The sequence below is a fragment of the Suhomyces tanzawaensis genome (assembly GCF_001661415.1).
Source record: "Suhomyces tanzawaensis NRRL Y-17324 unplaced genomic scaffold CANTAscaffold_4, whole genome shotgun sequence".
NCBI lineage: Eukaryota > Fungi > Ascomycota > Pichiomycetes > Serinales > Debaryomycetaceae > Suhomyces > Suhomyces tanzawaensis.
This window is the reverse complement of record NW_017963639.1, coordinates 738,389-766,225: the sequence shown is the minus strand read 5'-3', so window position 1 is coordinate 766,225 and position 27,837 is coordinate 738,389. Positions and strand designations below refer to the sequence as shown.

General features: G+C 46.8%; 18 protein-coding genes across 18 annotated transcripts; 11 read left to right on the top strand and 7 right to left on the bottom strand.

Annotated features, from left to right (window-relative positions):
- Positions 1-26: 26 nt before the first annotated feature.
- On the bottom strand, positions 27-1,608 carry URK1 (uridine kinase). Its single transcript, XM_020207689.1, has one exon. The coding sequence runs from the start codon at positions 1,586-1,588 to the stop codon at positions 86-88; it is 1,503 nt and encodes a 500-aa protein (XP_020064321.1). The 5' UTR covers positions 1,589-1,608; the 3' UTR covers positions 27-85.
- Positions 1,609-1,695: 87 nt separating this feature from the next.
- Positions 1,696-4,874, top strand: CANTADRAFT_95527 (DEAH-box RNA-dependent ATPase). Its single transcript, XM_020211985.1, has one exon. The coding sequence runs from the start codon at positions 1,964-1,966 to the stop codon at positions 4,619-4,621; it is 2,658 nt and encodes an 885-aa protein (XP_020064320.1). The 5' UTR covers positions 1,696-1,963; the 3' UTR covers positions 4,622-4,874.
- A 96-nt stretch (positions 4,875-4,970) lies between these two features.
- CANTADRAFT_249950 (uncharacterized protein) lies at positions 4,971-6,740 on the top strand. The gene has a single exon (XM_020207284.1). The coding sequence runs from the start codon at positions 5,045-5,047 to the stop codon at positions 6,500-6,502; it is 1,458 nt and encodes a 485-aa protein (XP_020064319.1). The 5' UTR covers positions 4,971-5,044; the 3' UTR covers positions 6,503-6,740.
- A 1,894-nt stretch (positions 6,741-8,634) lies between these two features.
- WSC1 (Wsc1p) lies at positions 8,635-9,615 on the top strand (the record flags this gene model as incomplete). The annotated part of the gene is made up of 1 exon (XM_020206764.1): positions 8,635-9,615. One exon carries the CDS (start codon positions 8,635-8,637, stop codon positions 9,613-9,615), a length of 981 nt encoding a protein of 326 aa, XP_020064318.1.
- Positions 9,616-10,407: 792 nt separating this feature from the next.
- Positions 10,408-12,186, top strand: CANTADRAFT_42486 (uncharacterized protein; the record flags this gene model as incomplete). Its single annotated transcript, XM_020208910.2, has 1 exon — positions 10,408-12,186. A coding segment is annotated over one exon (1,779 nt), but the record flags the coding sequence as incomplete, so codon positions are not given.
- A 506-nt stretch (positions 12,187-12,692) lies between these two features.
- CANTADRAFT_26208 (uncharacterized protein) lies at positions 12,693-13,991 on the top strand. The gene has a single exon (XM_020207688.1). The coding sequence runs from the start codon at positions 12,812-12,814 to the stop codon at positions 13,904-13,906; it is 1,095 nt and encodes a 364-aa protein (XP_020064316.1). The 5' UTR covers positions 12,693-12,811; the 3' UTR covers positions 13,907-13,991.
- Positions 13,992-14,070: 79 nt separating this feature from the next.
- CANTADRAFT_11492 (uncharacterized protein) lies at positions 14,071-14,904 on the top strand (the record flags this gene model as incomplete). The annotated part of the gene is made up of 1 exon (XM_020206200.1): positions 14,071-14,904. One exon carries the CDS (start codon positions 14,071-14,073, stop codon positions 14,896-14,898), a length of 828 nt encoding a protein of 275 aa, XP_020064315.1. The 3' UTR covers positions 14,899-14,904.
- A 17-nt stretch (positions 14,905-14,921) lies between these two features.
- CANTADRAFT_26207 (uncharacterized protein) lies at positions 14,922-16,571 on the bottom strand. Its single transcript, XM_020207687.1, has one exon. The coding sequence runs from the start codon at positions 16,564-16,566 to the stop codon at positions 15,001-15,003; it is 1,566 nt and encodes a 521-aa protein (XP_020064314.1). The 5' UTR covers positions 16,567-16,571; the 3' UTR covers positions 14,922-15,000.
- A 349-nt stretch (positions 16,572-16,920) lies between these two features.
- Positions 16,921-18,195, top strand: URA1 (dihydroorotate dehydrogenase; the record flags this gene model as incomplete). Its single annotated transcript, XM_020210076.1, has 1 exon — positions 16,921-18,195. One exon carries the CDS (start codon positions 16,921-16,923, stop codon positions 18,193-18,195), a length of 1,275 nt encoding a protein of 424 aa, XP_020064313.1.
- Positions 18,196-18,415: 220 nt separating this feature from the next.
- On the top strand, positions 18,416-19,180 carry DAM1 (Dam1p; the record flags this gene model as incomplete). Its single annotated transcript, XM_020208578.1, has 1 exon — positions 18,416-19,180. A coding segment is annotated over one exon (765 nt), but the record flags the coding sequence as incomplete, so codon positions are not given.
- Positions 19,181-19,360: 180 nt separating this feature from the next.
- On the bottom strand, positions 19,361-19,513 carry CANTADRAFT_28194 (uncharacterized protein; the record flags this gene model as incomplete). Its single annotated transcript, XM_020208239.2, has 1 exon — positions 19,361-19,513. A coding segment is annotated over one exon (153 nt), but the record flags the coding sequence as incomplete, so codon positions are not given.
- Positions 19,514-19,695: 182 nt separating this feature from the next.
- On the top strand, positions 19,696-20,595 carry CANTADRAFT_29648 (GET complex subunit; the record flags this gene model as incomplete). Its single annotated transcript, XM_020208304.1, has 1 exon — positions 19,696-20,595. A coding segment is annotated over one exon (900 nt), but the record flags the coding sequence as incomplete, so codon positions are not given.
- A 215-nt stretch (positions 20,596-20,810) lies between these two features.
- SHY1 (Shy1p) lies at positions 20,811-21,923 on the bottom strand (the record flags this gene model as incomplete). Its single annotated transcript, XM_020211680.1, has 2 exons — positions 20,811-21,828; positions 21,868-21,923. The coding sequence occupies 2 exons, from the start codon at positions 21,921-21,923 to the stop codon at positions 20,811-20,813; spliced, it is 1,074 nt and encodes a 357-aa protein (XP_020064309.1).
- Positions 21,924-22,064: 141 nt separating this feature from the next.
- Positions 22,065-22,703, bottom strand: CANTADRAFT_51231 (uncharacterized protein; the record flags this gene model as incomplete). Its single annotated transcript, XM_020209916.1, has 1 exon — positions 22,065-22,703. A coding segment is annotated over one exon (639 nt), but the record flags the coding sequence as incomplete, so codon positions are not given.
- A 1,936-nt stretch (positions 22,704-24,639) lies between these two features.
- MED10 (mediator complex subunit) lies at positions 24,640-25,080 on the bottom strand (the record flags this gene model as incomplete). The annotated part of the gene is made up of 1 exon (XM_020211679.1): positions 24,640-25,080. One exon carries the CDS (start codon positions 25,078-25,080, stop codon positions 24,640-24,642), a length of 441 nt encoding a protein of 146 aa, XP_020064307.1.
- Positions 25,081-25,167: 87 nt separating this feature from the next.
- Positions 25,168-26,082, top strand: CANTADRAFT_21947 (uncharacterized protein; the record flags this gene model as incomplete). Its single annotated transcript, XM_020206762.1, has 1 exon — positions 25,168-26,082. The coding sequence occupies one exon, from the start codon at positions 25,168-25,170 to the stop codon at positions 26,080-26,082; it is 915 nt and encodes a 304-aa protein (XP_020064306.1).
- Positions 26,083-26,188: 106 nt separating this feature from the next.
- CANTADRAFT_52036 (uncharacterized protein) lies at positions 26,189-26,443 on the top strand (the record flags this gene model as incomplete). Its single annotated transcript, XM_020210024.1, has 1 exon — positions 26,189-26,443. One exon carries the CDS (start codon positions 26,189-26,191, stop codon positions 26,441-26,443), a length of 255 nt encoding a protein of 84 aa, XP_020064305.1.
- Positions 26,355-27,795, bottom strand: CANTADRAFT_249359 (uncharacterized protein). The gene has a single exon (XM_020207268.1). The coding sequence runs from the start codon at positions 27,629-27,631 to the stop codon at positions 26,627-26,629; it is 1,005 nt and encodes a 334-aa protein (XP_020064304.1). The 5' UTR covers positions 27,632-27,795; the 3' UTR covers positions 26,355-26,626.
- Positions 27,796-27,837: the final 42 nt, after the last annotated feature.

Sequence of the window (27,837 nt, the reverse complement as noted above, 5' to 3'; positions counted from 1 at the left end):
TAGATCACACTACACTAATGCTCCATGAAAAGAGTAGAATACATTTCAATCTAATAAAATCAGTCTGTATTTTATGTATGCATGCTTAACGTGTGCCGAAATAAAGTCCATCAATGAATCTATTTCTGAATAACCAGTCACTGTCCTTGAATCTTTCTTCGTTGTACCACAAATCGGCTTTGTCTTCCATTGAACTCAACTTACCAATGACCACGTTGACCGAAGGGAAAACATGCTTGATTCTTCTCAATCCAACTTCGGTGGACAAATAAGTACATAAGATAATGTCTTCTTCCTTGACCCTGTGGTCCAACAACACCTGGATGGCCATGATCGATGCAGCACCACTAATGATCTGCGAGTCGAACAACAAGATTTTCTTGTTGTATTTGGTCATGTTGGGAGGTAATGAATCGTAATGTAATTGTGGTTCACCTGTCATGGAGTCACTTTGAATCAATAATTTTCCAATCAAAATTTCGGGAAAAGTCTTTTTGATACTGTTCATGAAGCAGTCTCCGGATCTGATGATATTGACGGCAATGACTTCGTCGTTGACCTTTAACCCCTTGTAGGTGTAGTTGGCCTGGGTGGTAACATCAACAGGGTCGAAATGGGTCAAGAATTCCTGGGCCTTTTCGATGATAAGACCACACATTCTGTCGAAGTAGAAAATAAAGTCGGATCTTTCCGTGTTCTGGTCGAACAAAATGGAGTGGATCCCCCTGGTTTGGTTGGTCAACGGGAGAAGTTTCAAGTTTGGCACGTTCTTGATGTCAAATGAAAGATCTCTTCCGAGAGCCTTGAGGTGGTTCAAGTGCATGGACGACTTGTGGGACAATTGTTTCTGGATATGCTGGATCATCAAGGAGATGGCGGTGTCATTTTCTAACCCTTTGGGCAACACCAAGTCTGCGTTGTTCATGGTGGGCAACACGAACTTGACGGCGTTGGGCTTGACGAACGTTTCCCATTGACGGACGGCTCCTTCGAGATCACGGCCTCTGTAGAGGATGTCTCTGGTCAAACGACGGGCCAAACACACGTCCAAGTCGGTGTCCACGTACAACTTGATATCCATGAGGTCCAACAACCTCTGGTCATGTAATGCATAGATTCCCTCGATGATGATGACGTTGGCACCGTAGATGGTGGTTTTTTTGGACGTCCTGTTGTGGAGCTTGAAAGAGTAGACGGGGATCTCGGTCTTCTTTCCCTGCTTCAACGACTTGACCGTTTCGTACATGAGGTTCATGTCGAAAGACTCGGGAGTATCGAAATCGAACTTGCAGTCAAACGCTTGTTGTCGTTCCTCCGCGTTCAACGGGTTGTAGAAGTTATCAAACGAAAGAAGAACCGTCCATGGCTGGTTCAACTCCTGGATGATCTTCTGCGACACCGACGTCTTTCCCGATCCCGAGTTTCCTGCCACTCCAATGATGTAGGGCTCGGTCCATGGAGGAATGTATGATGGTTTGTCGGCTGGAGCGCTGACGTTGTCGGTGGACTCGAAGAAGGACGAGTCGTTCTGGTCTGGTGCAATCCGAGACGACTTGCTCTTGAGGGGAGATGAACTTTCTTGTGGCATTGGGCGGTTAGGCTGAGGTCCAAAATTTTTGATTTGGTGATGGTCTTCGCACCGCACTACAGGCGCGAAGAGTGGAGTAGAGTGCACTTGAAGTATTGACAAGAGAGCTCAGAACTACCACTGCAAGAGTTCAACTGGCAGTACAAGATAGACCAGGCCAACCACCATCCTGAAGACTTTCCTATCACCACGAAAAGCGAAAGAGTACTGTCTGTGGAGTCGCAAGTAGACCACAACAGAAGAAGCCTGTTTCACCAGAGAAGTCATACCAAACGAGCTGATCTTGATACTAGTACTATCGGCGCTTTTGGAAATTTTCTGCACCTTTAAAATTGGATCAATTGCTGTGAAAACATCACAGCATAGACCATCAACATGAGCTTTCAGACCGGCCGTGGCCAGAGAAGAAAGAGAGACTTGGACTGGGACGACGAACAGCCCGAAGAACAGGCAGAATCACAACAACACACCAGCCAAGAGAAGCAAAGCTCCAAACCTGAAGATGTCCTAGGCCAAAAGGAAACAGAGGCAGCCAATTCTGGCTCTGTTGCCAATACCGATGCTGCTGCCGACCTACGCAATGCCTCAAGGAAACAGTACCTCCAGAAACGCCAGCAGCTCAAGCTAGAGCAATTGGACAAAGAGATTCAGGACTACGAATCGCTTCCACACCTTTCCAACGAAGAACGCAAGGACTACAATAAAAAAAAGCAAATCTATAAGGTAATCACAGAAGCTTCCGTCCAGGAGGAACGGGTCCAGTTCCAGCTCCAAGACGATTCTCAAGACAAGAAGAGAAAGCACGAGATATTACACGCAAAGACCGAGTACGATGACAAGGAGGACACCACCAGAACCAGAGAGAAGAAAAATAGGTATGAAAACCAGTGGGAATTGGACCAAATGAAGAAGGCATCGCAGTTGTCCACCATAGATACGGATAAGATCAACTTGCCTGATCAGGACCAGTATGAGTTCGTGTTTGACGAATCCCAGTACGTTGACTTTGACCAGAATGAGGTCATCAAGGGGAACGAAGACCCGCTGAATGTGGAGGAGGAAATGGAAAAGAAACGGATGACCATATTGGAAGTCCGCGAGTCCCTCCCGGTATTCAAATTCAAACAACAGTTCTTAGAGACCGTGCAGGAAAACCAGGTCTTAATTGTTGTTGGAGAAACAGGCTCTGGTAAGACTACTCAATTGCCTCAGTACCTTGATGAGGCTGGTTACTCGAAAGGAACGGAAGGGAATAAACTCATAATTGGCTGCACTCAGCCACGTAGAGTGGCAGCGACTTCGGTGGCAACCAGAGTGGCTGAAGAATATGGATGCAAGTTGGGAGAGCAGGTCGGTTATACCATCAGATTTGAAGATAAATCGAATGAAAATACTGTCATCAAGTATCTCACTGATGGTATGCTATTGCGAGAATTTTTAAATGATCCCGAGTTATCGAAATATGGCGCTTTGATGATCGATGAGGCCCATGAAAGAACTCTTTCCACGGAAATTTTGCTAAGTCTTCTCAAGGATATCTGCCAGGCTCGAAGTGATTTAAAATTAATTGTTGCCTCTGCAACCATTAATGCAACAAAGTTCTCCGAGTTTTTCAATAACGCTCCCATTCTCAATATTCCGGGAAGAAGATTCCCAGTTGAAATTCATTACACCAAGAACCCAGAGGCTAATTATATACAAGCTGCAATTACCACCATCTTTCAAATTCATTTAACTCAAGACTTGCCTGGTGACATCTTAGTCTTTTTAACAGGTCAAGATGAGATCGAAACAATGGAAGAATCGCTAAATGAATCCGTGGCGAAACTAGGCTCTCAAATCAAGCCGTTATTGGTGTGCTCCATATATGCAAACTTACCTAATGAGGCACAGGCCAAAATCTTCGAGCCTACACCAAAAAATTCTAGGAAGGTAGTATTGGCCACAAACATTGCAGAAACATCGATTACAATCGATGGTATCGCTTATGTTATTGACCCCGGCTATGTGAAGCAAAATGTGTTTAATTCCAGTACTGGAATGGAGAGTTTGGTGGTAGTTCCATGCTCCAGAGCTTCGGCCGATCAAAGAGCCGGTAGAGCCGGTAGAGTGGGTCCAGGTAAATGTTTCAGGTTGTACACCAAGTGGTCCTTTTATAATGAGTTGGAATTGAATCCCGTGCCTGAGATTCTTAGAGTCAAGCTCACCTCAGTGGTGTTGTTATTATTATCATTGGGGATCAATGATTTGATCAATTTCGATTTCATGGATCCCCCCAGCTCCGAATCGATCATTAAAGCCCTTGAATTGTTATATTCGTTGGGGGCTTTAAGCTCACTGGGAGAATTGACCAAGGTGGGTAGAAAAATGGCCGAATTTCCGATTGACCCTATGTTCACGAAGGCATTGCTACAGAGCTCCAAGTATGGGGTTTTTGAGGATATATTGTCAATAATGTCTATGTTGGGGGAGTCCGGAACTTTATATTATAGACCCAAGGACAAAAAAGAGCAAGCAGATAAAGCTCACGAGAAATTCAGCGAAGAACAGGGCGATCATTTGACACTACTTAAAATATGGAACGAGTGGGTGGAAACCGGGTATTCGAATACGTGGTGCCAGGATCACTTCGTCCAGTACAAAACTTTGAAGAGGGTAAGACATATCAGAGAACAATTAGAGAGATTGTGCAAAAAGATCGGAATTGAAGACGAGACTGATGACAATGAAAATAAACCCTTAATGATTCAGAAAGCGATTTTGTCTGGCTTTTTTCCTAATATTGCACGTATCTCAAAAATGGGCGATTCATTTAGGAGACTCAAGCAGAACCAGGCTGTTTACATCCATCCTTCGTCCTCCTTACACTCCCTAAAGCCTCCACCCAAAGTGGTCTTGTATCATGAGTTGGTATTGACCAGTAAGGAATTCATGAGAAATTGTATGATAATTGAAGAAAAATGGATTAAGGAATTTGCATCTCATTTTTACAGTGGAAAGGACTTGGAGTTCTTAGACAGGAGAAAGCGATAGCTCATAGACATTAGAATATCTAGTTGATAATAATTTAAATGAATATTTTCAGGCATAGGAAATGACAAGGGTGGTTAAACCCAGTTGACTAAAGTTATTCAAAATATTCTCATTGCTGGGAAGGAACACTGTATCTCGTACATATTTACTCTATTCTGAGTTTGTTAATTGAAAGAAAAGGAATATTCTGATCTATTGATTCTATTTTGCTAAGCTTGTTTCATTTCCCCAGTAAACTACGAATATTGTCCAGCCTGTATTTGAGTAGAACTACGCCAACAGCGTCGGTTCAGCTCTAAGACAATCATCAATGTATATAATATCCTTCTCAATGCATTCAATTAGTGTCAGAGTATGTCTTCTGGGTGACCCACACGTGACTCGACCATAAATCGGTCTCGCAGAGAGACATGAACCACAACCATGATCAGAACACTCCGAAGAGTCGGAATACGGCATTACACCAAGTCGCCGCCCATACCGAACCCGCTAGATGCGCCACCCATTGATCTCTCCAAAACCTTCGGCACAGTGGAGTCTTTTTCCATCCGGAGCATGGAGAATGTGCTCCATATCTTGGAAGATGCGGAATCACGACCAGGCACCAGGAAGCGCCAGTCGCCGTTTTTCGAGGCATTGAAGCGGTTGGACACCCAGTACTTGAACCATTTCACAAACCAGTTCGGGCGCCAATTGTTCACCTACGCCGTGCTCTACCACTTCAACCTTAGGCCGTTTCTCGCCAGCAACCCCTACCTCGTAACCGAGTTTCCGGCAGTCTTGGGCCAGTTGCAGACACGAGTGCAGAGCCCAAGACCCAACTCGTTCTTTGCCCGCAACCCCGAGCTCACCCTCGACCACAAGCTCAACTACGCCCAGTCGATTGTGCGGTACTTCTTGATGAACGACGTACACTGCTTGCGACGCTTGGCGGTGGACGTCCAGCGCGTGTGCAAAGACGTGGTATCCTACGACAACTCCATCCGTAGCTACGGGCTCCGTCTCTCCAGGGGAATCCCGTCTAGCACTCCCTACATCAGCCACGACCCCATGGAGCTCCGCAGCCTGTTGGGAACCGCCAAACTGGAGAAAAACATGTTGGTGTTCATGCCCAAGCATCCTGATGCCATCGCCAAATTGACCAGCTGCGACCCGCAACTCATTTTGGCCATGATGCGGTGCGACGAGATGGAGGGAGAAATCGCATTTGAGATCTTGTGCAAGCGCATTCTTCTCAAGATCCAGGAGGTTAAGACCATGGGCGACGACGTCCCCGCAGAAAAGCAATACTGGCAGGACGGGTTGCTTGGTGACTCGGGCGATGGTGGGCTCCAGTTCGAGTACGCCTCAAACCATCACCACAACCGTCGCAAGCTGGATATCAAGCAGGCAGTGGTGCGGGACCTCACCAAGGCAACCAAGAGCCTGCGTACCACCAGCACGGTAGAGCGCGTGCCTCAGCAGGAAGTGGCAGTGGACTATGCCGAGCTCAACGACCGGTTGTTGTTGGATAAGATGGTGGAGGACCACCGCAGCGTGCGGGACCTCAAGGTGGTGGTAGCACACCGCAGCAAGATCGCTGGACGGATGATGTACGACCCGGTATACCGAGAGGCCATGGCGGTAGCAGCGGCGGCTAACGACGCCGAGACCATTAAGGATGTGTTGGTGAGCTACTTTGACCGCTATTTCGGAAAGTTCTACGGCATCGACCCAGTGAGGGCCGAGAAGTGGATGGTCAACCTTTTGTTGGCATGGGACGCCATGCCGTTGGTGACGCCAGCTGCGGTCAATGAGGCGGTGGCAGGACATCGCCAGATGGTGGCCCAGTGTGAGTTGGGCAGTTATGGTGCCCTCCACGAGCAGGCTGGTGTGGCATAAATGGGTGCAAAACGCGGCCAGGCTGCGAAACAGGACAAGTAGCACCAGTCGACTTTTTCAACAGTTGGGTCGATTCTCCCCAAAGGGGATGTACTACAGATAGCATTATATACGTGGAGTAGTATAGAGAGTGGTAGGAGACAATAAGCATATACTAAATTGAGAAGTGTGTACTGGTAGAAGGCGATAAATACTACCATGGACGAGAATACGGATGAGCGAAGAATGTGCACTGGATGTGAATGCCATTTGATGGGAGACATGGATGTAATATTAAATGGAGAAATATTACCGGTGAGTGGTAGGAGACACAAATTAGTAGTAAATAGAGGTGAGAAGTACTAGTAATATTGGCGCATCGGGGGAATAAAATTGGTACTATTTAATATTAATAGTAGTGGGCTTGGCTTAGCACCTTGTACAGTGTCTAATTACTTCATGTTATTAGCAGATAATGGTACATGTCCTGGGCCTAGATGTGGACCGGATTAGCAGTGTATTTATTGGTACAGAGTAGTTGGAACGAACTAGATCATGTCAAAAATACAAGTAGTCGAATTGGGTCAGGGCCATGCCAAATTGGGCTAGCAAAATACCGAATTGGGCGAGAATCCAGTTGCAATTATTGTTCCAGAATGGCCTAGATTGGGCTGAGTACTCTAAAGCCAGGTTTTCACTGATAGATTGAATAGAATTACCATTGTCAGTCTCACAGTATAACATTGGCTTTCAAGTGGCAAATATAATCGAAATCAGAGAGTTAATCGGTGAAACCAGAATTAACTGCGTGTTCAAATACTTCTAGAATGCTACCGCAGAAATGCATTATAGTTGTATTTCTCACAGTGGTCAGGAACTATTACACCTGATCAACAGAGCCAATAACTCCTTGAGTATGCAAAGGAGTTCTGATCTGCAGTAAACACTCGTAGCAGAATTAACACTCCATCTGTTGGAGATAACTCACAGTAAAGAGATGTTGTAGATTTAAATACGTGGAGGTCAGGAATCAAACACCTAGTGAGTAGAATCGATGCTCCAGGGATCCAGAATATACACAGTAAGACTCGTGGTAGAATTAAACTTCTAGAAGCCAGAAATTGAACACCTAGAAAACAATTAAAACTCCTCGACGTTACAAACATAGGCCTCCGGGGATAATTGATACACCAGGAAATAAAACATCGTCCTAGAGTAGAAATAAGGCAGTACATGATACGGATTGTCGGGGTCCGTCGGGCGTGGCCAGAAATTAAAGTACTAGACGACAATTAATACCCCTTCCGTGCCAGAAAACTGCGTCCCAGTCCTAGACAGTACAATTAATCCTAGAGCCCATTATACACCCCGAGTACACTTACTCCCAGAGCTACATTACACCCAGAATCAACTAATCGGAAAATCGTCTAGAAAATATCCACCAATTCCGTCAATATCCACCACTCTCTCCCCCCTCCCATCGTATTTCTGCACCCCCGCCACGACTGCTAATTACAAGTGATTGTTGTGCCAGCAACAATTGCCTGACTGGGAGGATCCAGGCGACCAGACGCGGTTAGACGAATATTCCGACCGTCATTACCGTCGCTGCCTGCGCCCACCACGATCTGGACGCTGGACGCGGTGCTGGGCCACTGGCGTCCTCGACGCGCATAACGGCAGGCCCATTCAACGCCAGGAACCGGCTGGGTCCATTCTTCACACAATGGCAGTGGAACCATGGCTCCGATTCTTCGCCAACTGGCCAACAGACCAATTTCCCAATCGCCCACCCTGTCACCACCGCCCACCTGGCCACTGCGTGGACCTTCGATGGGCCATTGCCCTGGCACCCCCCCTGATTGAGGCCAGGCGTGAATTTCTTTTCGACGCGAAAAATTTCTCGATTGGTGTGTCAAGGGTTACGTCGTGCGGGCCTCACTACTGCTACAACTAGTCATTACCTGAACCTGATTCTGGCAGGATATTCATCAGTGCTGTACTTCCGTTGTCTCCACCACCACTCGTTGTTAGATCTCAGTGTACCAGTCACAGCGCCTGTCCGTGCTCCCGTGTGTCGTTCCTCCTCCACTCGCTGCCCCTGCCTATCCACAACAACAAACTCGATGAAGTTCTTGGTGCTACTCCTCATGATGGCCGTGGTCCGTGCCGATACGCCTCTCGGGTGCTTCTCTTCGGTCAACGGTGACTCCCAAGGCACTTGGATGTACCAGACCTCGTCCTACTGCGCTGGCAAGTGTCCCGACTCCCCCTACGTCGCCCTCAAAAACGGAAATGAATGCTACTGCTTGAGCTCCTTCCCGTCCGGCTCCAAGTCCGACAGCTGTAACGTGCCATGTGCTGGCTTTGGCCAGGACACCTGCGGTGGTTCCAACGCTTACAATGTCTATAAGGGATCGGGGTCTGGCCTGGCCACCGATGGCGCATCGCAGGCCTCCTCGTCCACCAGCTCGTCTTCCAGCTCGTCCAGCTCGTCTTCCAGCTCGTCCACCAGCTCTTCCAGCTCGCGCAGAAGCTCGTCGTCTCCATCCACCACCGCCACCAGCTCGTCCAACTCCGAATCCGACTCTGACTCTGCATCCACCACCATCATAACCTCTTCTGCCAGCGACGGCAGCTCCGTCATCTACAGAACAGTGACCCAGGGGACTCCCACCGCTAGTTCGTCCTCGTCCTCGTCCCCGACCCCATCTCCTAAGTCCAAGAGCTCCAACACCGGCCCCATCGTTGGTGGTGTTGTTGGAGGAATCGCTGCCGTCGCCTTGATTGCAGGAATCGTGTTCTTCATCATCAAACGTCGTAACAGCTACGATGACGATGACGAAGAAGAGTTCTATGACAAGCCAGCCGGTGGCACCCTCGGAAGAGGTAACACCGCTAAGGGCTCCAAGAGAACCAAGTCTCCGTTGGATATGCCTATGTCCAACCCATTCGTCCACCCCTCAGACCATACGGCTCCCAACAGTGGCATACTGGGATTGAATGCCAATTCCGGGCTCGTCGATCCAAGATTAAATCCAATCATGATGGGAAGACGCAGATTATCCGAAGGGTCGTTGGCTGACGAAGACTACAATAGAAATGTACTCCAAGTGGCCAACCCCGATCGCTAATCCGCCCATCTAATTCATGATACCACCACGACCTTCCTACTTGCTTATATTTAATTTTTGTCAGGCTTATGATGTCTCTGTGACTTTTATTTCTACCGTACTTTTTTCGTACATGACTTTATTGGTGATTCTACGTTAATAAAATGATACTATCATCCGGAAGAGCTCCGCTATTGTAGCCATCGTTGCATGATCCGAACAACTTGTATCGCAAGCACTTCACCTAAAGATCCGGGATCCATTGTATGGGTTTAATCTTCTTTTCCGCATCCGTCGAGCCGGAAACGGTTTTGATCTATAAATTCTATATTGCAAGCTCCATAAGGACTTAGCCCAAGAAGAAAGGGCACATTTCCGGCCAAAAATAAACAAGCCCATGTCACTTACTGCGGTCACGTCAGCACCATGGCCCACTTAGTGGTAAACACTGCTGATGACAGTCTATCAGTATTTGCTCGTGGTGATTCGTGTAGTGACGAATGCGTGAGTGGCACACGTGACCCTAATTTATCATTACAACAGATAGTTCCAACCACTCCTATCACGCCATAACTTCCGCTGCCCTTGAATCTATCTACGAAATTGCCACGTACCATTTTGTGCCATAGTACTGAATCTCACGTCGTTTCTGATCTTTCAAATCCCGCTGATAGCCCCGGCCTTTGCTTTCCAGCGGCACACAATCACAACCACCACTATTGCCTTCCCATCATTTGACGTTTGGTTTTTGACTAATTGGAAGTCAATCTGGCAATCATGACCTCGCACAACAATACTCGTCCGGGAACCCCTTCCCAGTCGTCTTCTTCCAAGGCGCCTGTTCCTACTTACGAGAAATCGCTCCACGAACAGTTCCTCAACATGTACAACACTTTGTTGTCCTTGAAGAACGACAGAAACAAGTACATCAACTCCAAGCAGGTCTATCAGATATACGATGACTTCTTGAACTTATTACATGATTTAAAGATCTCCAGAAAGGACGAAGAGTTGAAAGGAATGACGTTGAATTTGCCCAACGCCAACGATTTGCTTATTGATGATATTTGGCAATTGGTGTCATTATGCTTCGTTACTTGTGGATTAATCAAGTTCGCCCCTGCAACCTATTCATCCTTATCTACTGTCAATAAATTTCTCCATCATTTGAGGGAATGCCAAGTCTATACTTTGGAGGATTTGGAGCCTATAAAGCTGAGATTGGACGAAATCAGAGATATCATTGCCAGTGAAAGCAATGAAGATACCGAAGACGTCGACATGTCGGGGTATGGCGAAAATGACGCACAGAATATGCATAAGATAGAAGAAAACTTGATTTTGAGAAATAAGTTGAATCGTTGCGAAAGCTTATACAAGGAGTTGGAGGATAACTTCAGAAACATTCCTTCCGATCTTGAACAGCCCTATAATAAATTAATCTCGATAAGAAAGTCTATTTTGAACTATTTCACGAACAAAAAGCCATCATCAGATACACATGCTCAGTCATCCATCACACCTCAACCAGAGAACCAAGAATTCATTCTTGGTAAGATCGCTCAGTTTAAGAATGAGCTTAAAGAAATCGAGTCTACAAGAGACTTGACCGACGGTAAATTCCACAGCAAAGAACTCGAAAATGACGAAAAGAGCCTCAATGCCTTGCAAGTTGTGTTGAATGGGTTATTGGATGATTGCAACAATTTGTTGAATGATTTGTCTATTCAAACAGATTCCACTAACTTGTCGACTTTGTTCGAAACGTCCTTATCATTTGCGGACAATGAAGGATTCAAGAGCATTAATAAGGGCTTTGAGGGTTTATACTACAAACTTATAGACTTGAAATCAACCCTAGAGAATTTGCTTATAACAAGAAGATGGACCTTAAGAGAGACTGATTTGTATACTTACCAAAAGCTTTTGAAGGGAATCGATGACGAAAGAATACAATTGAATGAGAAAATCAAGGGTCTTGAAAATTCGTCTGCTACTGGGATAACCCAGCATTTGAGGAAGAATCAGATCCTTATTTTGTATTTATTGAGAAGATGCTATTCGTTGATCTACAAGCTACTTGAAAGTTCCGAACCCGTCAGTGAATCATTGCAGCCAATACATAACCAGCTTTCTACGGTGAGGAAATGCTTGCTCGATTTGAAGAGAATCAACGGGTTGAATAACTTACGTGAATTGTATCCCTTCCAGTTCAAATTGGCATCTTTAGATAATCTTAGAAGTGACGGGAAATTCATCATCAACAACCAGATACCAGAGGGCCAAGGAACTTTGAATGCCTTATTGGCTGAGTGCTTCGATATCATCCACGAGTTGAAGATTGAGTTGGAAGAAGACGATGACGAGGACGATGGCACCAACAATATCAACGGAGGCAATTTCACGAACTCCAAGGTAGCAGACCACACCGACGACGAAGACATCAACACCGACGACGAGGTGGAAATTAAGAGGAATCGGTATGTGGGCTTCCACGAAGCTGATTACGACCAGGATTCCGAGTCTGCGTACGACGATGAGGACGACATCAGTTTTAACGACTCAGAGTATGAAGGAAACGATTACTACTAGTTGTAACAGGTTAGCACAGAATTCCCAGCCAAACCAGCTCCAGCAAGACGTCTGTTTAGCGGAGTATGAAGAAACGAATATTCGGTCAGATGAACCCCTACGAATGTATGTATATAGTAAGCTATGAAACAATAAAAGCATCATGTCAGTATAACCAAAGTACCACGAAAGAGGACACCATGTAGAATAGCCACAAAAAGACCTCCTACTGTCTCACATGCCCCTCTGATCCAAGGCATGTTGCAGGCACGGGACAATAGCCCCAATCCATCTGAATTTCACCCATTCACAGCCACTAGGTGGAAATGCACGACTCTTATAGTCAGCACATTTCCGGAGATTTCGCACTGGTACAGGTCCGGGTAACAGCTACACATAAGACGCCATCGTCAAGTTTATCATCCCAGTTCACATCTACTTACTCTTGTTGAAGGTCTGTTCTGGAACCCATATAGCTATATCGTTGTCGACACTTGTTGACCTTGCACCATCCACCGAAAGCTCAAGCCAGCAGAAGCACACGTGACCCAGTCGTCCCTCCGCAGAACCATTAGTTGCCATCACTGGCCATCAGTTTGAACATCTAGCATAAAACCATAAGAAACTTGCATCAAACACCCTAATCATGGTCTCAGCAGGATTTCAGTGGGGGATCAAACCCCCAGCTCCCTCTTTCGGCTCTAGTGCCACTTCCACATCCGACTTCCATATTGACGTTCCCCGATACACCCCCAGCATCCATCCAGTCGACGCAGCGTCTACGAACGAATCAAACATCAAGAAGAGAAGGCTTCTGGACGACGAGTCAAACGCCACAGTGGCCGTATCCTCTCCCCCATTTGCATCTGAGTCCCAGTACAAGTTCTCCCAAAGAAAAGTGCATAGTCAAGTCTCATCAAACAAGTTCAAAAAGTCAAAAACTCCAAAGATTTTGGGTCAAACCTTGCCAGTCACGCGTTTGATTGAAGTCTTGGACCAGAAAGCATTACAAAACCTACTCCTTGACCTTGTCCAAATTCATCCCGAGATTGCATCAACCATCCACAACAGATCGCCCAAACCCACAGTCCAAAATTCGCTCCTGCTTTTGAAAGAAAAGTTCCAGAACATCATTTCCCATCTTCCTTACAAGTGTGACATTGAAAGCGATTATTCCTACCTTAGAGTCAAGTCGCATTTGAACGAATTTCTCAACTGTTTGTCTGATTTTATCCTTCACTTCTTACCTCCTATAGAGACTAATACCCCAAATTCCCTAATTTTCCTTGATCACATCACTGATTTAATCCATGAGTTGCCAAACTTCACCAACAACGAATTTCAGTACACCAGACAGCTTGCATACGAACAAATCGCCAATGCATGGTTTATAGTGTTGAACCAAAAGATACAATACGAAGGTTCTGAGAGCCAATCCGATAGCTACTCAGGCTTGGTCAGCATAGAAAATTTCGAGGATCCAGAAAATTCGTTGAAGTTAATCAAGATTATCGAAGATTTAAATTTACAGGAGAAATTGGAAAAGCATAACGAACAATCAAACGGCAAATTTAAGGTTATTTTAGAATTCATTAAGTCAGAAATTAATCTCGTGGAAATGTTCAACAATGCCATGAATAACTTGAACAATGGTGCCGATGGGTCTCCATCTAATGTGTTTGGTGACTTGATCACGGTTGACTACTCCAAGTTCTCTATTTCTGCTAGAACCTCTCATTGATCTGGGAACTTATCTATCTATATCTCTCTCTATTCTAATGGCTAATAAATATACAGCTGCCTAGAAATTTCCTGGCTCAGTTCACTCAAAGTGCTCAGTATTATTGTAGGCAATATTCTAGAAGCCGTTTGTGCGCATTCAGTGGGTGCAAATTCATTGCCACCATGGAACCAAATTCAATGTTCATTGAAGCAGTTATCCATTGGCTAGCAGAGTTTCCTGGTAGTCCTATAAAGGTTCTGTCGACCATAGCCGAATTCATCGCTCCACAAAACCTCTACAAGTTATTCGAGTTTCTCATGAACCCCGAAGATTTGGGAAATGGAGAATTCTCCACATATTTCGACAGGCCATTTACGGTTGGATACGGTAAAGAGGAGGATATGGAACTCCATGTTCCCTGTGGCTTGATCATTCAAGCGAAAGCATTGGAATTGGGTCTAGAGTTCCATACTTCTTCTTACTTTTCCAAAGTTGGCTATCTGGACAACTTTTGGCCTGAAGTGTCAAACTTGAATTGGTTGCGCTTAGTTTTATTGAATGACACTCAACAAATCTACAATCTTTGTCAGGTTCTAGTGAAAGTTGGTACAATTTCGTCTAAAAAGTCTACAGTCGGGTTGGTTTTGTTCGGCTTTCTTAGTGCCACCGACCAAGAACAGATCGAAAGGTACTTGAACGCCAATAGCGTTGACCGGGTACACGATCCTAGACCACAGGAGGTAGCAGATCAAAGTAAGTCACAAGTTAAATGTACCAGCGTACAAGAACCCGAACCACAGAAGGATCTTGAAGCAGAGCAGTCACAACGTATAGGAAACGTAGCAGACCATCAGGAGCCTGAGCCACAAGAAGATTTCCATGCTGATGAAGGGCAATCGCAAGTTAAAACCAACAGTTTTAGCAAACATCACACCTACGAAGAACATCTCACTGCTATGTTATGGGAAAAGGAAATTATGGAAGGGCTAGTTTTCAACTTGATTGGGTGAATAAACACCTACTTTCTCGAGGATTATTCTCTGTCTTGCTTGAACAACTTGCTTCTCTTTACATTACTCTATTATTAATGTACATTATGCTAGCCTATACAACTACTTGAATCTGTTCAATGCTTGGTCCAAGACATCTTCCTCCTCATATATGCCTTGCTCCTCCATCTTCATTCTCTCTCTCGCTTCCTTCTCCATCTTCAAGTTTCTTTCCACTCTCATCTTTCTTTCGTCAATCACATTCTGTTTCTTCCTTCTCAAGTGCGATCTCAACTTCGAGTTTTTGCTCAGGACATCTGGTCTAGGCTGCAACTTTTCGTCACCGGTGACCACCTCCAATTCGTTGATCTCACCTGGCTTCAATCTGATGGCCATGGCTCTTCTGTCCACCTTACCAATAATTGTAGGATCCATGGTGATGGTGTCGAATGGTAACTTGTTCATCAAGGATCTGACTTCGCTCTGTTGTCTTTGCTTAGCAGATTCGTATGGGTTCAATTCTAATGCATCGTAGTTGGCTTCACCAGCTCCTGGGACAATTAAAGAGCTGAATCCATTTTGGTGTCCAACACCAAGAACATCTTCAAATGGAACATGCCTTACCTTTTCGATCTTGGAGCCGGGTATCAAGTGGTTCATGTATGGATCTTTCTGCTTGGTTTTGAATATGTCCTTCCATACTGTGACGTGACTTCCCCATCCAACAGACAATAAGCCTGTGTCGGAGAAGTCCAATGATGAGGCAGGGGTAGGGGAGTAATATGTGTCCATGATTTGCATTTTTCTCAAGTCCCACAATTTTATGGTCTTGTCAGATCCACTAACTGCCATATACTTACCTTCTCTGTCCACAGCCAAGTCTCTTATTGGTCCTCTTGCAGATAAAAGCTTTGCCAATGGGGTGGACATGCTTGGTGCCCACAAAGAAACAGTACCATTTCCGTGTCCCAAGTGCATGACAGCGTTCCATGGATTTTGCTTCATGGCTTGGGTAGGCCCAAGCTTAGTTCTGTGTTCACTTACTAATTGACCAGTAGAAACATCATGGTACTTCAAGAATCCGGTATGTCCAGCAGTTGCAAGCAAGAAGTGGTATGGCAAGAAGTCCAAAAGAGTGGCTTCGATATGCTGCTTCAACCTATGAAGTTCCAACCCCGATTTATCGTAGATGAAGGTATACTTTTTTTGGGCAACTGCAAAATACTGGTCGTTGTGAAGGAATTTGACGGCGTGCACGGTTTCGTTCAAGTGGAGCTCGGTATCCAAAGAACCCTTTCTCCAGTCCAAAGCAGCCACATGGCCTTTGCGTCCCCCAATCAACAACTCCCTGCCGTTTCTCGAGTAGTCCATAGTATATGGACCAAACTCATCCAATTTCAATTCGAACTTCTTATTGGCAGTGCTGACATCCACAGCTTCCTGGATATCTTGCTGGCGGAATTTGTAAGTCTTTTCCATGCCCTCGGCTTCAAGGAAACCTGCTTCTTCTTGCAATAACATCTCTGTTCTCTCTGCTGATCTGACTGCTTCTTTGTATTCACGGTCTGTCTTGGCCAATCCCTTCCTCAAACGAGGGTTTTTGGGACGCTTGGACTGGTGGCCATCCTTTGAAGTGTTTCTGTCGAACTTGCCTGGAAGACGTTCGGCATGCTGTGGTTTAGTCCCCATGATAATGCTAGTTGATGGTGTTAAAGTACTACTAATTTTTCAGGCATCTCACCTATTGTATGTAGGAGCAGAGATGCCCCTATTCCGGCCCAATCACGTGAATAATCCATTTCCGGTCACCTGAGTCAGCCATTAGGCCTATCGAGGATGTGGACAAATCCGTTCAAAAAGGCGGAAAGTTAGGGCAGAAGTGCCATATTACATACAAGGGGTAATAAGCTCAATTTTCCCTTTCCTGATTTGTGGGAAAGGGTCCTCCCTGCTTGGTTGGTGGTGAGCCACTAGTATATGGGTCACGTGCTCGCATATCGCTATTTCAAGTGCCTAGTATCGTTGGCCAATCACTCCACCATAATGAGATTCTTCAAAGCGTTCAATCCATTGGGAAGAAGAGCTGTGCACCAGGCCAGCATTCTCCCAGGGCCTCTTGCTCTTGCTGGTGGTATCATCGGTTTGTCAATTGGAGGTTACTACTGCCTCGACTCCAGATCTGCCATCCATGAATACGTCTTCTGTCCACTTATCCGTGCTTTCACGGACGCTGAAGAGGGACATAAGCTTGGTATTTCCCTCTTGAAGTATGGCTTGGCACCTAAAATCCTGGATCCCGAGCTCAACGCCGAAGATGCGAAGATTCTTGGTGTAGATGTGTTTGGCACTCGTTTGCAATCCCCAATTGGTCTTGCTGCCGGTTTGGACAAAGACGGTGAGGCTATTGATGGTTTGTTCAATACTGGATTCTCCTATGTCGAGATTGGCTCTATTACTCCCGAGGCCCAACCTGGAAACCCACAACCTCGGTTTTTCAGATTGCCCAGAGATGACGCTGTTATCAACAGATACGGGTTCAATTCCACCGGCCATTTCAGCGTTATTGCTACTTTGCGTACCAGATTCTCGAAGTTATTTGGACAAAGCGGTCAGGATGCACCCTCAAATGCTTTCAGAAACGGAAGACTTCTTGGTATCAACTTGGGTAAAAACAAGTTTGGTGACGAAGTCGAAGACTACGTGAAGGGCGTGGACCGTTTGTCTCCATATGCCGATGTTTTGGTCATTAATGTTTCTTCCCCTAACACCCCAGGATTGAGAGATTTGCAGAGCGAACTGAAGCTCACCAACTTGTTGACTACTGTTGTGAGGGAAAGAGATGCCGCCGGTGCCAACTTGTTGGGTAAGATTCCTCCAGTCATGGTGAAGGTTGCCCCAGATCTTACTGAGCCAGAAATTGAATCCATTGCCAACTCCGCTAAACTGGCCAAGGTTGACGGGATCATCATTTCCAACACTACGATATCACGTCCTGTCGAAAGCTTGCGTACCACCAACAGGGAACTCATCAACCAAGCAGGCGGCTTGTCGGGAAAGCCTTTGAAGCCTTTGTCCTTGAAAGCCTTGCGCACTCTTCGTAAATACACCAAGGACTCCAAGTTAGTGCTCGTTGGATGTGGTGGAATTTCTTCTGGAAAAGACGTTCTTGAATTTGGTAAGGCCGGAGCCACATTTGTGCAGCTCTACACCGCCTTTGCCTACAAGGGGCCAGGCTTACCTGCTCACATTAGAGACGAATTGTTGGCCGAATTGAAAAAAGAGGGCAAGACATGGCAGGAAATTGTGGGTCTGGAATGATCCGCGCGGGCCATGGCGTCATTAGACTAGATTAGTGCTAAGCTACAAAAGTACACGTATTTACAAACACGAAAACCTCGTTGGACTTGTCGTTCCCGTTTGCACCCATCAGGTTATTCGGGTCGTGCGCCGCCCGCTTTCTTCGAGGTATCGCGATACCATGCTGCACGTGACCCAACACCTTAAATCTAAACAAACGATGCTGCAATCCTCCACAAACATGCTGCATTCTTCCCGGCCCGTGACCCCCTCGTCACAGGCGAAAAGGAGACAGCTGCAGAGGTCATCAGGGCTTTATTTGTTGACCCAGTCTCCCAAAATACACTACCCTGTTGATGTGGAACACACGCCTATGGAGAGTGCGGTGAACAGTGAGAAGTTTGGGAGAGTCTCTGATGCCATGGAAGAATTGGACGTGAACATGACAAATCTCCAGCTGATTCACGACGCGGTGGCCCTTGGATTCAACGAGTCTTTTGCCAGTTTCATGTACGGATTGTCGATCACCATGTGGTGTGTGGACTTTCCTGGCTGTCCTACCAGAAAAGCGTGGGAAGAGTTACAAGAACAGAAAGCATGCAAGTCACGAATTGACGAGCTTCAGTCTAGGCTCCGCAGAAAGAAAGAAGAAAACGAGACCTTGAAGAGCAAGTTGGAAACGTTGAGCAAGCCGAAACCGAAAGAAGCTACAATCATACGGCCTACTCGACCCCCAGTGCGGCAAAGAACCAAGATCCAGAACACGGTTTCCCGGCCTAGCGTACCTGCGGCCAGACCTAGGCCCAGCGACGATGACTCCTACACTACAAACGAAGGTTCCTTTGTGGCCAATCCCATAGACAAGAGAAATAGATTATCGCGGATCCCAGCTCCTCCGGTGCCCACAACACGAAGCAGGTCACCAGAAGTGTCCAAGAGAGGTCCAAACTTGAACCAGCCTCCTCGATACATGCGGGGCTTGTTTGACTCCAGCAATACTGCCCGCAGCATACCCGCCAAAAAGAGGACGGACGACCGAGTGGCCAAGCCACGGTTTAGGTAAATGGGTTGTTGTGCTGTCCATCTATTCCTGATCTGAGTGGCTCTAGATCCCTCCATTAATGCTTCCCTAATTCTCATGTATATTATGTATATTATCGATCTTTCATTCCAGCATCCCGTACCTTCAGCCTTCCGTTAACTTCATCATCAATTCGTACTTCACCTGCAGCACAGACTTCTGCTGTTGCGACGCAATCACCAACAAGTAGTCTCTGTTCTCCAATGAGTTGAGAATGGTCTGCCTGCGTAATTGCTCTTGGTAGTTCAAACTGTCGGCGGGGTCTTTGTTCGAACTCATGGATTCAGTCTCTGAGGAGTGTTGTAGTACGGATCTTGTAGGACTGTGTATTGGCAAATATACTCATTATCTGAGCTGGTTCGCGTCCTGCACCTAACATGCCAGTCCGGATATAATCGATTTTCAGTACCATCACCTCCATTACCAGCCAGCTTGAAACCATGTCAGACACACCGTTAAGTGCTGAGGAGAAGAAGAGGATCCTTCGTGAAAGAAGACAGGCCAAGATGGCCAAGGGCCAAGCCTCCGATCGGTTGAACACTATTTTGGGGCTGGGTTCTTCCGTCAAGGACAACACGGCCGTGTCGGTATTGGATAAAGCACCAAAGACCCCACAGGCGTCTCCATCGCCAACCCCACAGCCAAATCACCACGTCGACCCTGATGCCGACCCCGAGATCCAGCACATCGACACCATCGCGCAGCCTGTTGAAGAGCCAGACATTGACCAGATCTTCAAGAGCATCTTATCTCACGGAGACCAACACGAGGCCAATGGTGAAGACCCAATTTCGCAGATGATGAAGAACATGTTTGGAGCAAATGCTGGTGGCCAACCTGGAGCCCAGCCAGAGGGCTCTCCCTTTGGAATTCCCCAAGAAAACCCCGAGGAAACCCAGTACCAAAAGGACCTTGTTGCCTACAACCAGTACGAGCAGAGATTGTGGAAATTCCGGTTTTTGGTCATAAGGTATATTGCCGTGTTCTGGAACTTCTTCTACCACTTCTATTCCTCCGACAACTATGCCTTCCAAGCATCCTCCTACGACTATATCCGTGGCTTAGGCTCGGCCACTCCAGTCAAGAGTTTCTTCACATGGTTCTCCACCATCGAAACTGTCTTGTTGGCAACTTTCTACATGCTTAGTTCCAATAAGAATCTTTTTGCCACTGCATCCGAGAACAGCTTATTGATCAAAGGCCTTTCCTTTGGATCCATGGTGTTGCCCCAATTGAGCCACTACAAGCCATTGGTGGTGCGCTTTTTGGCTTACTACGAGATCTTTGGAATGTTCTTGGCTGATATATCACTTGTGGTGGTGCTATTTGGGTTGCTCAGTTCTGCAAGCCACCCGCTTGTTGCATAGCTTCTATATACAATAAAGCAGATATACGTATTTTGTAATCGATCGTCTTCCAAGTATTGACGTACTAGACTTGCTGTAATTTCGTAATACCATACTCTGGAATCTTCCCTGTCTAAGCTTGACATTCAAAAAAAATCCATTGTCCATTCTTCTTGACATTAAAAATTCCTGTACCCTCACTTAGGATATTAGAATCTTCTGCCCATATCCTTTCTCTTGGCTTCCAACACCTTTTCGGCACTCAGATGGCTACCCTTCTTCAAGAAAGTGTATCCTAACAAGCCTGCGCTGGCAATAGAGAGGCCGAACCACGTAATCAAGTACTGCAAGTGATTGTTGGTGAGCTTGATCTTAGGGTATGCTGCAATGGGAACCCCCTCGTTGACAAATTCGAACTCTTGGTATTCCAAAGTCAAGTCATCGTCAGCCATGTCAGCAATGAAGTGGGCGTCATCCTTCTTGTTTCCGGATTGCGGCTTCGACAACCACGACATCCACGAAGAACCGGAAGTGCTCTTGCTGTCCTTTCTCCATTCAACATGGTCTCTTAAGTCATAGATCATTTGACAGTAGATGGGCAAAGCTCCTGCTTGTGCTGCCATTACGGGAACATCGTGCACGTTGAACAAACGTGAGCCATCCTTGTGCTCGAACTGCAAGGAAGACTTTGTAGGCATGACTCTGAACAAGGCTTCGATCTCGATCTCTCCTTGAGGGAGAGCTAAATGCGACAAGTAGCCTTTTTCACGAGTACTTGGGATGACTTTGTCCTTGTTGATCCAACCACGTTCAACCAAAATAGGTTTTCCACCACTCGATCTCTTGAAAGGTGTCACCACAAGATACCCTAAAATTCCATTTCTCATCCTTGGACCCAAGAACATCTCTTGCGAATAGTCAAACTCCCCCTTGACCTTAAACCTTCTGTATTCGAATTCGGGAATGACACTTGGGTCTAGGTTGGCGGGAAGCTCTTCAATGGGAGGTTGTGCCAAAGCATTCTCACTTCTGGCGATAACCTCCACCTTCCAGTTCAATCTCTGGACTTGCCAGCACCCCAAACCGAAACTGATAATAGGCATTCCAATCATGAGTCCGAAGATGAATCCCCTGAACTTTGAAGCCTTGGCTTGGTGTTCTAAAGTTGCCAAATTACCCTGGACTCCCTTGAGTGGTTTCCAATCGACAGTGGACGTTTTCACGGATCTTGATATGTTGAGAAGTGTAGAAGAACTCCTTCTACACTTGGGAGAAGTCCCTCTGAGGGAATGGCCAAAGGGCCTTCCAAACAACTGTAACATGTCTGGTGTGCAAGCGGAGATGGGTGGAAGAGAATTGTAGTGGTCTGAATCACGTGATATTTGCCACGTGCGTCGAGTCATGAGTCTATCATCTACATTTTGCAGCTATTAGTTATACATTAATATTAATTGGACATACGATTACAAAAGTGCCAATGCACCCAAGAGACCAGCAGCTCCGATGTTGATTCTGTTCATGACAGCATTACCTTCAGAAGGAGTCACAACTGGTGGTGGAACAACCACGGAGGTGGTTTGTTGGGGAGGCACACCAGAAACTGTAACAGCAGCCTTGGAAACGGTGTTGGTGACAGTGGTAGCAACAGGCTTTGGTGGTTCAACAGCAGTAACAGTGACAGCAGCAGTGTCAGGCTTTGGAGCTGGGGCATTGGTCTCTGGCTTTGGAGCTGGAGCATTAGTCTCTGGCTTTGGAGCTGGAGCATTAGTCTCTGGCTTTGGAGCTGGGGCATTCGTCTCTGGCTTTGGAGCTGGAGCGTTGGTTTCGTGGCACTTGTTGTCGGAACAGGAGGTCACGGTTTCTAACGAGGTTTGAGTGAGTGTCTTAGTTTCGGTTCCAGGAGCTGGGGCTGGGACTGGTTCCTTAGTCACTTGGGTAGTAGCGGTGGTGGTTTCCTTTCCTGGCAATGGACAGTAGGTGGTATAAACAACATCACTGACAGTGACAGTGGTGACACCAGTGGTAACTGGGACCACGGTACACTTGTTGTCAGAGCATGAAGTGATGGTCACAACGGTGGTGGCAATTTCTGTTGCAGTAGAAGTGATTTGAGTTGGCTCAGGTGCAACAGTGGCTGGGGTAGTGGCCACAGGAGCGTTGGCAGATGAGGCAGTCTTCGAATCAGAACCAGCTGGATTAGCACTGCTAGAAACAACAGAGGAAACACCTGCGGCAGAGGAAGCTCCGCCAGAAGCGGAAACTGGTGCACCTGAAACTGATGGGCCATTCACGATCGTGCTGGGTCCCACAGAAGTTGCCACAGGAGCTTCAGTAGCTGTCAAAGAACTGTTTTGAGGGGTTGGGTATGGAGCAATGGCAGTAGTGACGTATCTAGTACTACCAATTACTGTTGAGGTAGTCAAAACACCATCGGTATTGGTGAAAACGTACGCAGTCTCAAAGATCTCTTCGACAACACCAACTGTAGTTGTGGCAGTCACGGTTGGGGTGACTGTAACGGTTGTTGTGGTGTCAGCTGGGTCCTCTGCATGTGCAGAGCCGGCTAAAGCCAACAAAATGAGTGAAAGGAACTGGGTGTTCTTCGACTTGTTCATGGCTGCAGAATGCGTAAAGGAAGGACTAAAGTTGGGTAGGTTTGATACAGATCTAAAACAAATAAAGTTTTGACGAGACCACATTCCATACTTATACTTACATTACACTACAGTGGGGTTTAATCCAGGGATTCAACCAGCAATTCAGTTGACAATCCCGATCAATGCATTATCATGTCCTTTCCAAGGATTTACGGTCGGATAATACTACAACAATGCCTAACTGACGCGCCTCAGTTGGGATCTAGCCCGTTTTAGACAGACAATGCCCAGTTTGTCGTAATTTCTTCTCTGCTGGAGGCAGGTTTGTTCCCCAATTGCTGCACCGCCAGCCTCCGCAAAAAAATTTTGCCAGCTGCACGTCAATTAGATCTATTGTCTGCCCTAATCGGGATTTACCACGCGCAATTCCACTCACTTGAGGCTATTCCTACATGAATCCACTCAATCTTGCGTGCGCCGAAGCTACCTGACTCCCCAATAGGGTACAATTTGGGTTTTTGAAGTATTTACTCTCCGAAAAGCGTCCGATTTGAACGATTATTTGTGCTTATCCTGTCAATCAGTCCCACTCTAGATTTATTGAGTTTACGGCTCCGGCAGCGTTCTTTTCCCCCCATATTATGGGATATTGTTAACAGCTGCATGACTAGCGCGGAAACTTATTACGGGGGAGCCACCCGCGTATAATTTCTGCAATAAGTACCTACATCCCTTGTTTGGCCCTATTAAGGTTTTGAACCAATCGTGCACCGTGCGTCTTAACGGTGCTAATTAATTTATTTACGATCAGTACTTAATCAAGCTAGCCAGCCGGCCCAGTTGATCGATAACCCTTCAATAGGAAAGGTGTTCTACCTAAGTTGGATAAATCGAGGTTGTCTTCAAAAATAATGACAGAAGTTACTAAATCATTGAGGTTGGCAATTTTTCGAAGGTGAAACCAACGACTCTCGCAAATTGCAAAAAATAAGCTGAATTGGTATAACTTAGCAACCAGAGGAATTCCAGTTGATCAAAAGCATCCGAAAAACGAAAAGAGTTTATTCTGTGCATGATAATGCCTGCAATGCTATTGTAGCAAATGTGTCTGCTTTTGTCCACAGAGAATCGGGATGGTCCGGACTGATTTAAAACCCAAACCATATAACACTTTCCCAAATTCTACCCTCATGGTATGATCCAGCTGTTGATCTTTTGAGCAACGCTGTAACCGTGATTGATAATATTTGACCAGCCAGCACTCTCCAGCACTCTTCAGCACTAATTCTTAGTAACATGGTTCAAAATAACACCACCATGGCCGTGGTCGCTACCACTAGCCGCAGCTCCGGCAATATTAACTTCCAGCGCCACAAATTCCCCACTGGTGGCTCAACTGGTATTGTTTCCGACGCCTCGATGTTGCCTGAGAAATATCCCCCTAGGTGGCTCCATTGGTCCTCTTTTTGATGTCCTCTATACTCTCTTTGAGCCTGGGAAACTCCTCGCCCAACNTTTCCCCCAAAACGTCTCTCAACCTGGCAAAGCCCTGCATCTTGCCCTTGAGTCTGGCATTGCTCTTGGCCGTCACTTCGATGAACTCTCTGGTGTAGATATCGGGATTACGTCCATCCTCAATGTAGGAGATCACATCGACTGGGATGGGGTACTGGTGTGTGAACGGGCTCGCCGTCAAGCCGGACAACTGGCTGACTACCTGGTTGGTCTTGTGGGTCAATGCCGTGTGCGATTGCTGGGTTCCTTGGTTGTCATGGACCAATACCCCCAACTCGATGAAGGACTCGATGAGCCCCAGGAGCTGCTCCACGGTGGCCATCAAGGGCTCATTCTCTGGCTTTTGGCTAAGCTCGGCGGTCGTCATGGTCGATACTGCTGCTCACCTTCGTTGTGGATATTCACTCGTCTGGTCCAACGAATGCGCGCACGACCACAATGATCCAGTGGGTCAATGACTGCGAACAAGAACAGGAACCTTCTTGCACGAGCGACTTCTCCTAGTATGACTGGTAGGATCATTACCCTCAAGTACGATAAGGATAGATACTCCGACCCCAGACCAGAACTGTCTGCACCGCCATCCGTCCCCGACTACGACCATACACCCACCAACCAGCCAGAAGACCCTCCAGACACACTCGAGATGGAATTCACACCCACCAAGATTGTCAAGTTGCAGTACAGGCGAAGCCGTACCAACTCGTCACAGTCTTCGCCCATAAAAAGCCTGGAAAGAAGAAACATCAACAGAACTCCCACACCCTCTTTGCCCATGGCTGCGGGAGACCTTACAACTGTGCCCAACTTGAGCCGAGAAGGCTCAAGATCATACTCGGGGTCGGCAACACCCCCAAGATCCACTTCCCCGGCAGAGAAGCCGGTTGGAGAAGCCACAGCGACGGTCTCGAGTCGGTCCGGCCCGCACATCACCACGGCCCCAGTAACCTACACATCAGTTCAGACGGCCATAAAGTCGATAGCCTCCGACGATGACCCTCAGGCGTATCTCCACAGCATTCATATCATCACCAGCAGGCTCCACCTCTTGAAGGAGGCCTATAGGTCGGTGCAAACACTCAAGAGAAGAAAACTACAAGCAGCCGACTCTTCCTCAGTGTTGGCGGACACAACCCTCCACACCTCACAAACGGGGCCCAATTTCGCCCTGGAACTGTATCAGTATCCGCTCTCGTCGCCATTCCCCAAGCTCGTATCTTCGCCCACACTGCAAGAGAATCTTCTGTTGAACAGACACAACTCTGCCGAGGGAGAACTCCTCCAGTCTTCGCAGCTCAACCTGGACGACTCCGCGGCAGAAGACACAGAGCCCACCCAGGAGCCTGCCCCAGTGTCGCTGATGAATTGATAGGAGGTAGTGCGAGAACCAATCCGCTACCTCCAGCAAAAGGTGGCCGATAATGGTGAGCCTCAGACGATATCAACACTCCCATCCCCACAATCAGACCGCCAGGATGAAAGCAGTTGTTTCTACCGGCCAGGCTTACTGTTGTACCATCTTATCCGCATTTGGTGTGGTTATCTTATCTGTGATTGGATACTTGTTCCAGACCAACCATGAAACCATGATGGGCTCCACTGAAGACCCCGAGGACGGTGAGGCTGTGGCCAAGACCGTGTTCGGAGCAGTCTTTGTATACTTGGCATTCTTTGTGTTCTGTGGTTTACAAGTTGTATTGATCAGAAGACAGGATAGAATCAAGCTATAATAGCATCATCAACCCTACATCCACTATCGATTATTGGATATATATAAAAGCAATACACAAGACTAATGGCGACATGTAGATCCCCTCTTGGTGGGGCTTGGCTCAGATAGCATATTCAGGGTGTTTATTAAAAGAATCATTCTCGAATATATTTAGCGTCTAGCTATGGATGCGAATCTGAAGCTACAACTTGGCAACGCCCTCTTTGCCATCTGCCCAGGTGACACCGCCAGTCCAGTCACACACGTCAAACACCAAATCCCTCAAGTCGGACAACTCTTCTTTGCTCACGCCAACATTGTAGGCACCCTTTAAGTGACCCTTTAATTGAGGGTTGACATCCTGGGGAATCAAACTGGCTACAACACACATCGAGGTCTCCCTAGCCGACAACACTTCGGTGAAACTCAAGAGTGGTGAGTACACGTTGTGGTAGGCAAAGTACCACAAGTCAGGATAGGCATTCACCATCTGCCTCTTGATTCTGGTGTTCACTTTGCTGGTGTAAATCGCGTTCCAGAACTCGGAGCCCCGGTAGAGGTCCTCCTGGATCCGCTTGACGTTGATCGAGCTTGGCGATATCGGACCGTCGATGGTCTCCTTTGTGTCGGCACTCTGGTCAAAGTTGGTTCCGTTAAGGTCCTCTCCCACTATGTCTGATGATGGTACGTGGCCTGGCTTGACGATACATGGCCGGACTGGCAATGTGGAGGGCTTCATGGCCGTAGGGGTTACCGTTTTCAAGATCATCAATGCATTGATGGCCTTGGGAAGCCCCGCCAAGGCCACACTTTTGAGGATGACTTCTCTGACTTTGGCTGCTATTTGGGACTGGCATGCCAGAATATCATCCGAAGACGAGTATTTGAACTTGAGTGGTAGCTTGTCATAGTAGCTGTAAGGAATAAGAATGTCTGGCAAGTTCACTCCAACAGCAGTTAAGTCTTTGTACTTTGTGGAGGAGGAAATGGAATCCTGGGCCATTTGGATCAAGAACTTGTTGGTCAACAACGAGGTATCAGTGGTTGATTCCAATAATTGCTGCCTCAAGGCGAAATGGAACACGCTGGGGATTTCTTGGGGTTGGTTGACGACTGTCAAACATGCACAAGCAATAAGGTACCATGAGTTATGGAGGCTTGGGTACTTATAGGCAAGTCTGACTAGACGTTCTGCTGTAAGGATCATGATGCAACGTTATAAGGGGTAAACAAATAGCGGACATGGAGATAAATCTGGGGAAGACGACTGACAGTAATAGACACGTGACTATGTTGCATGTGATTTGGTTTACATCCACGGCTCGTCACTAAATCAGGCCATTCACAATGCTTGTGTTTCGTTGACGGGGGCTGACTTACACGGCTTGTGTATCTGATTGGTTTACCTACATC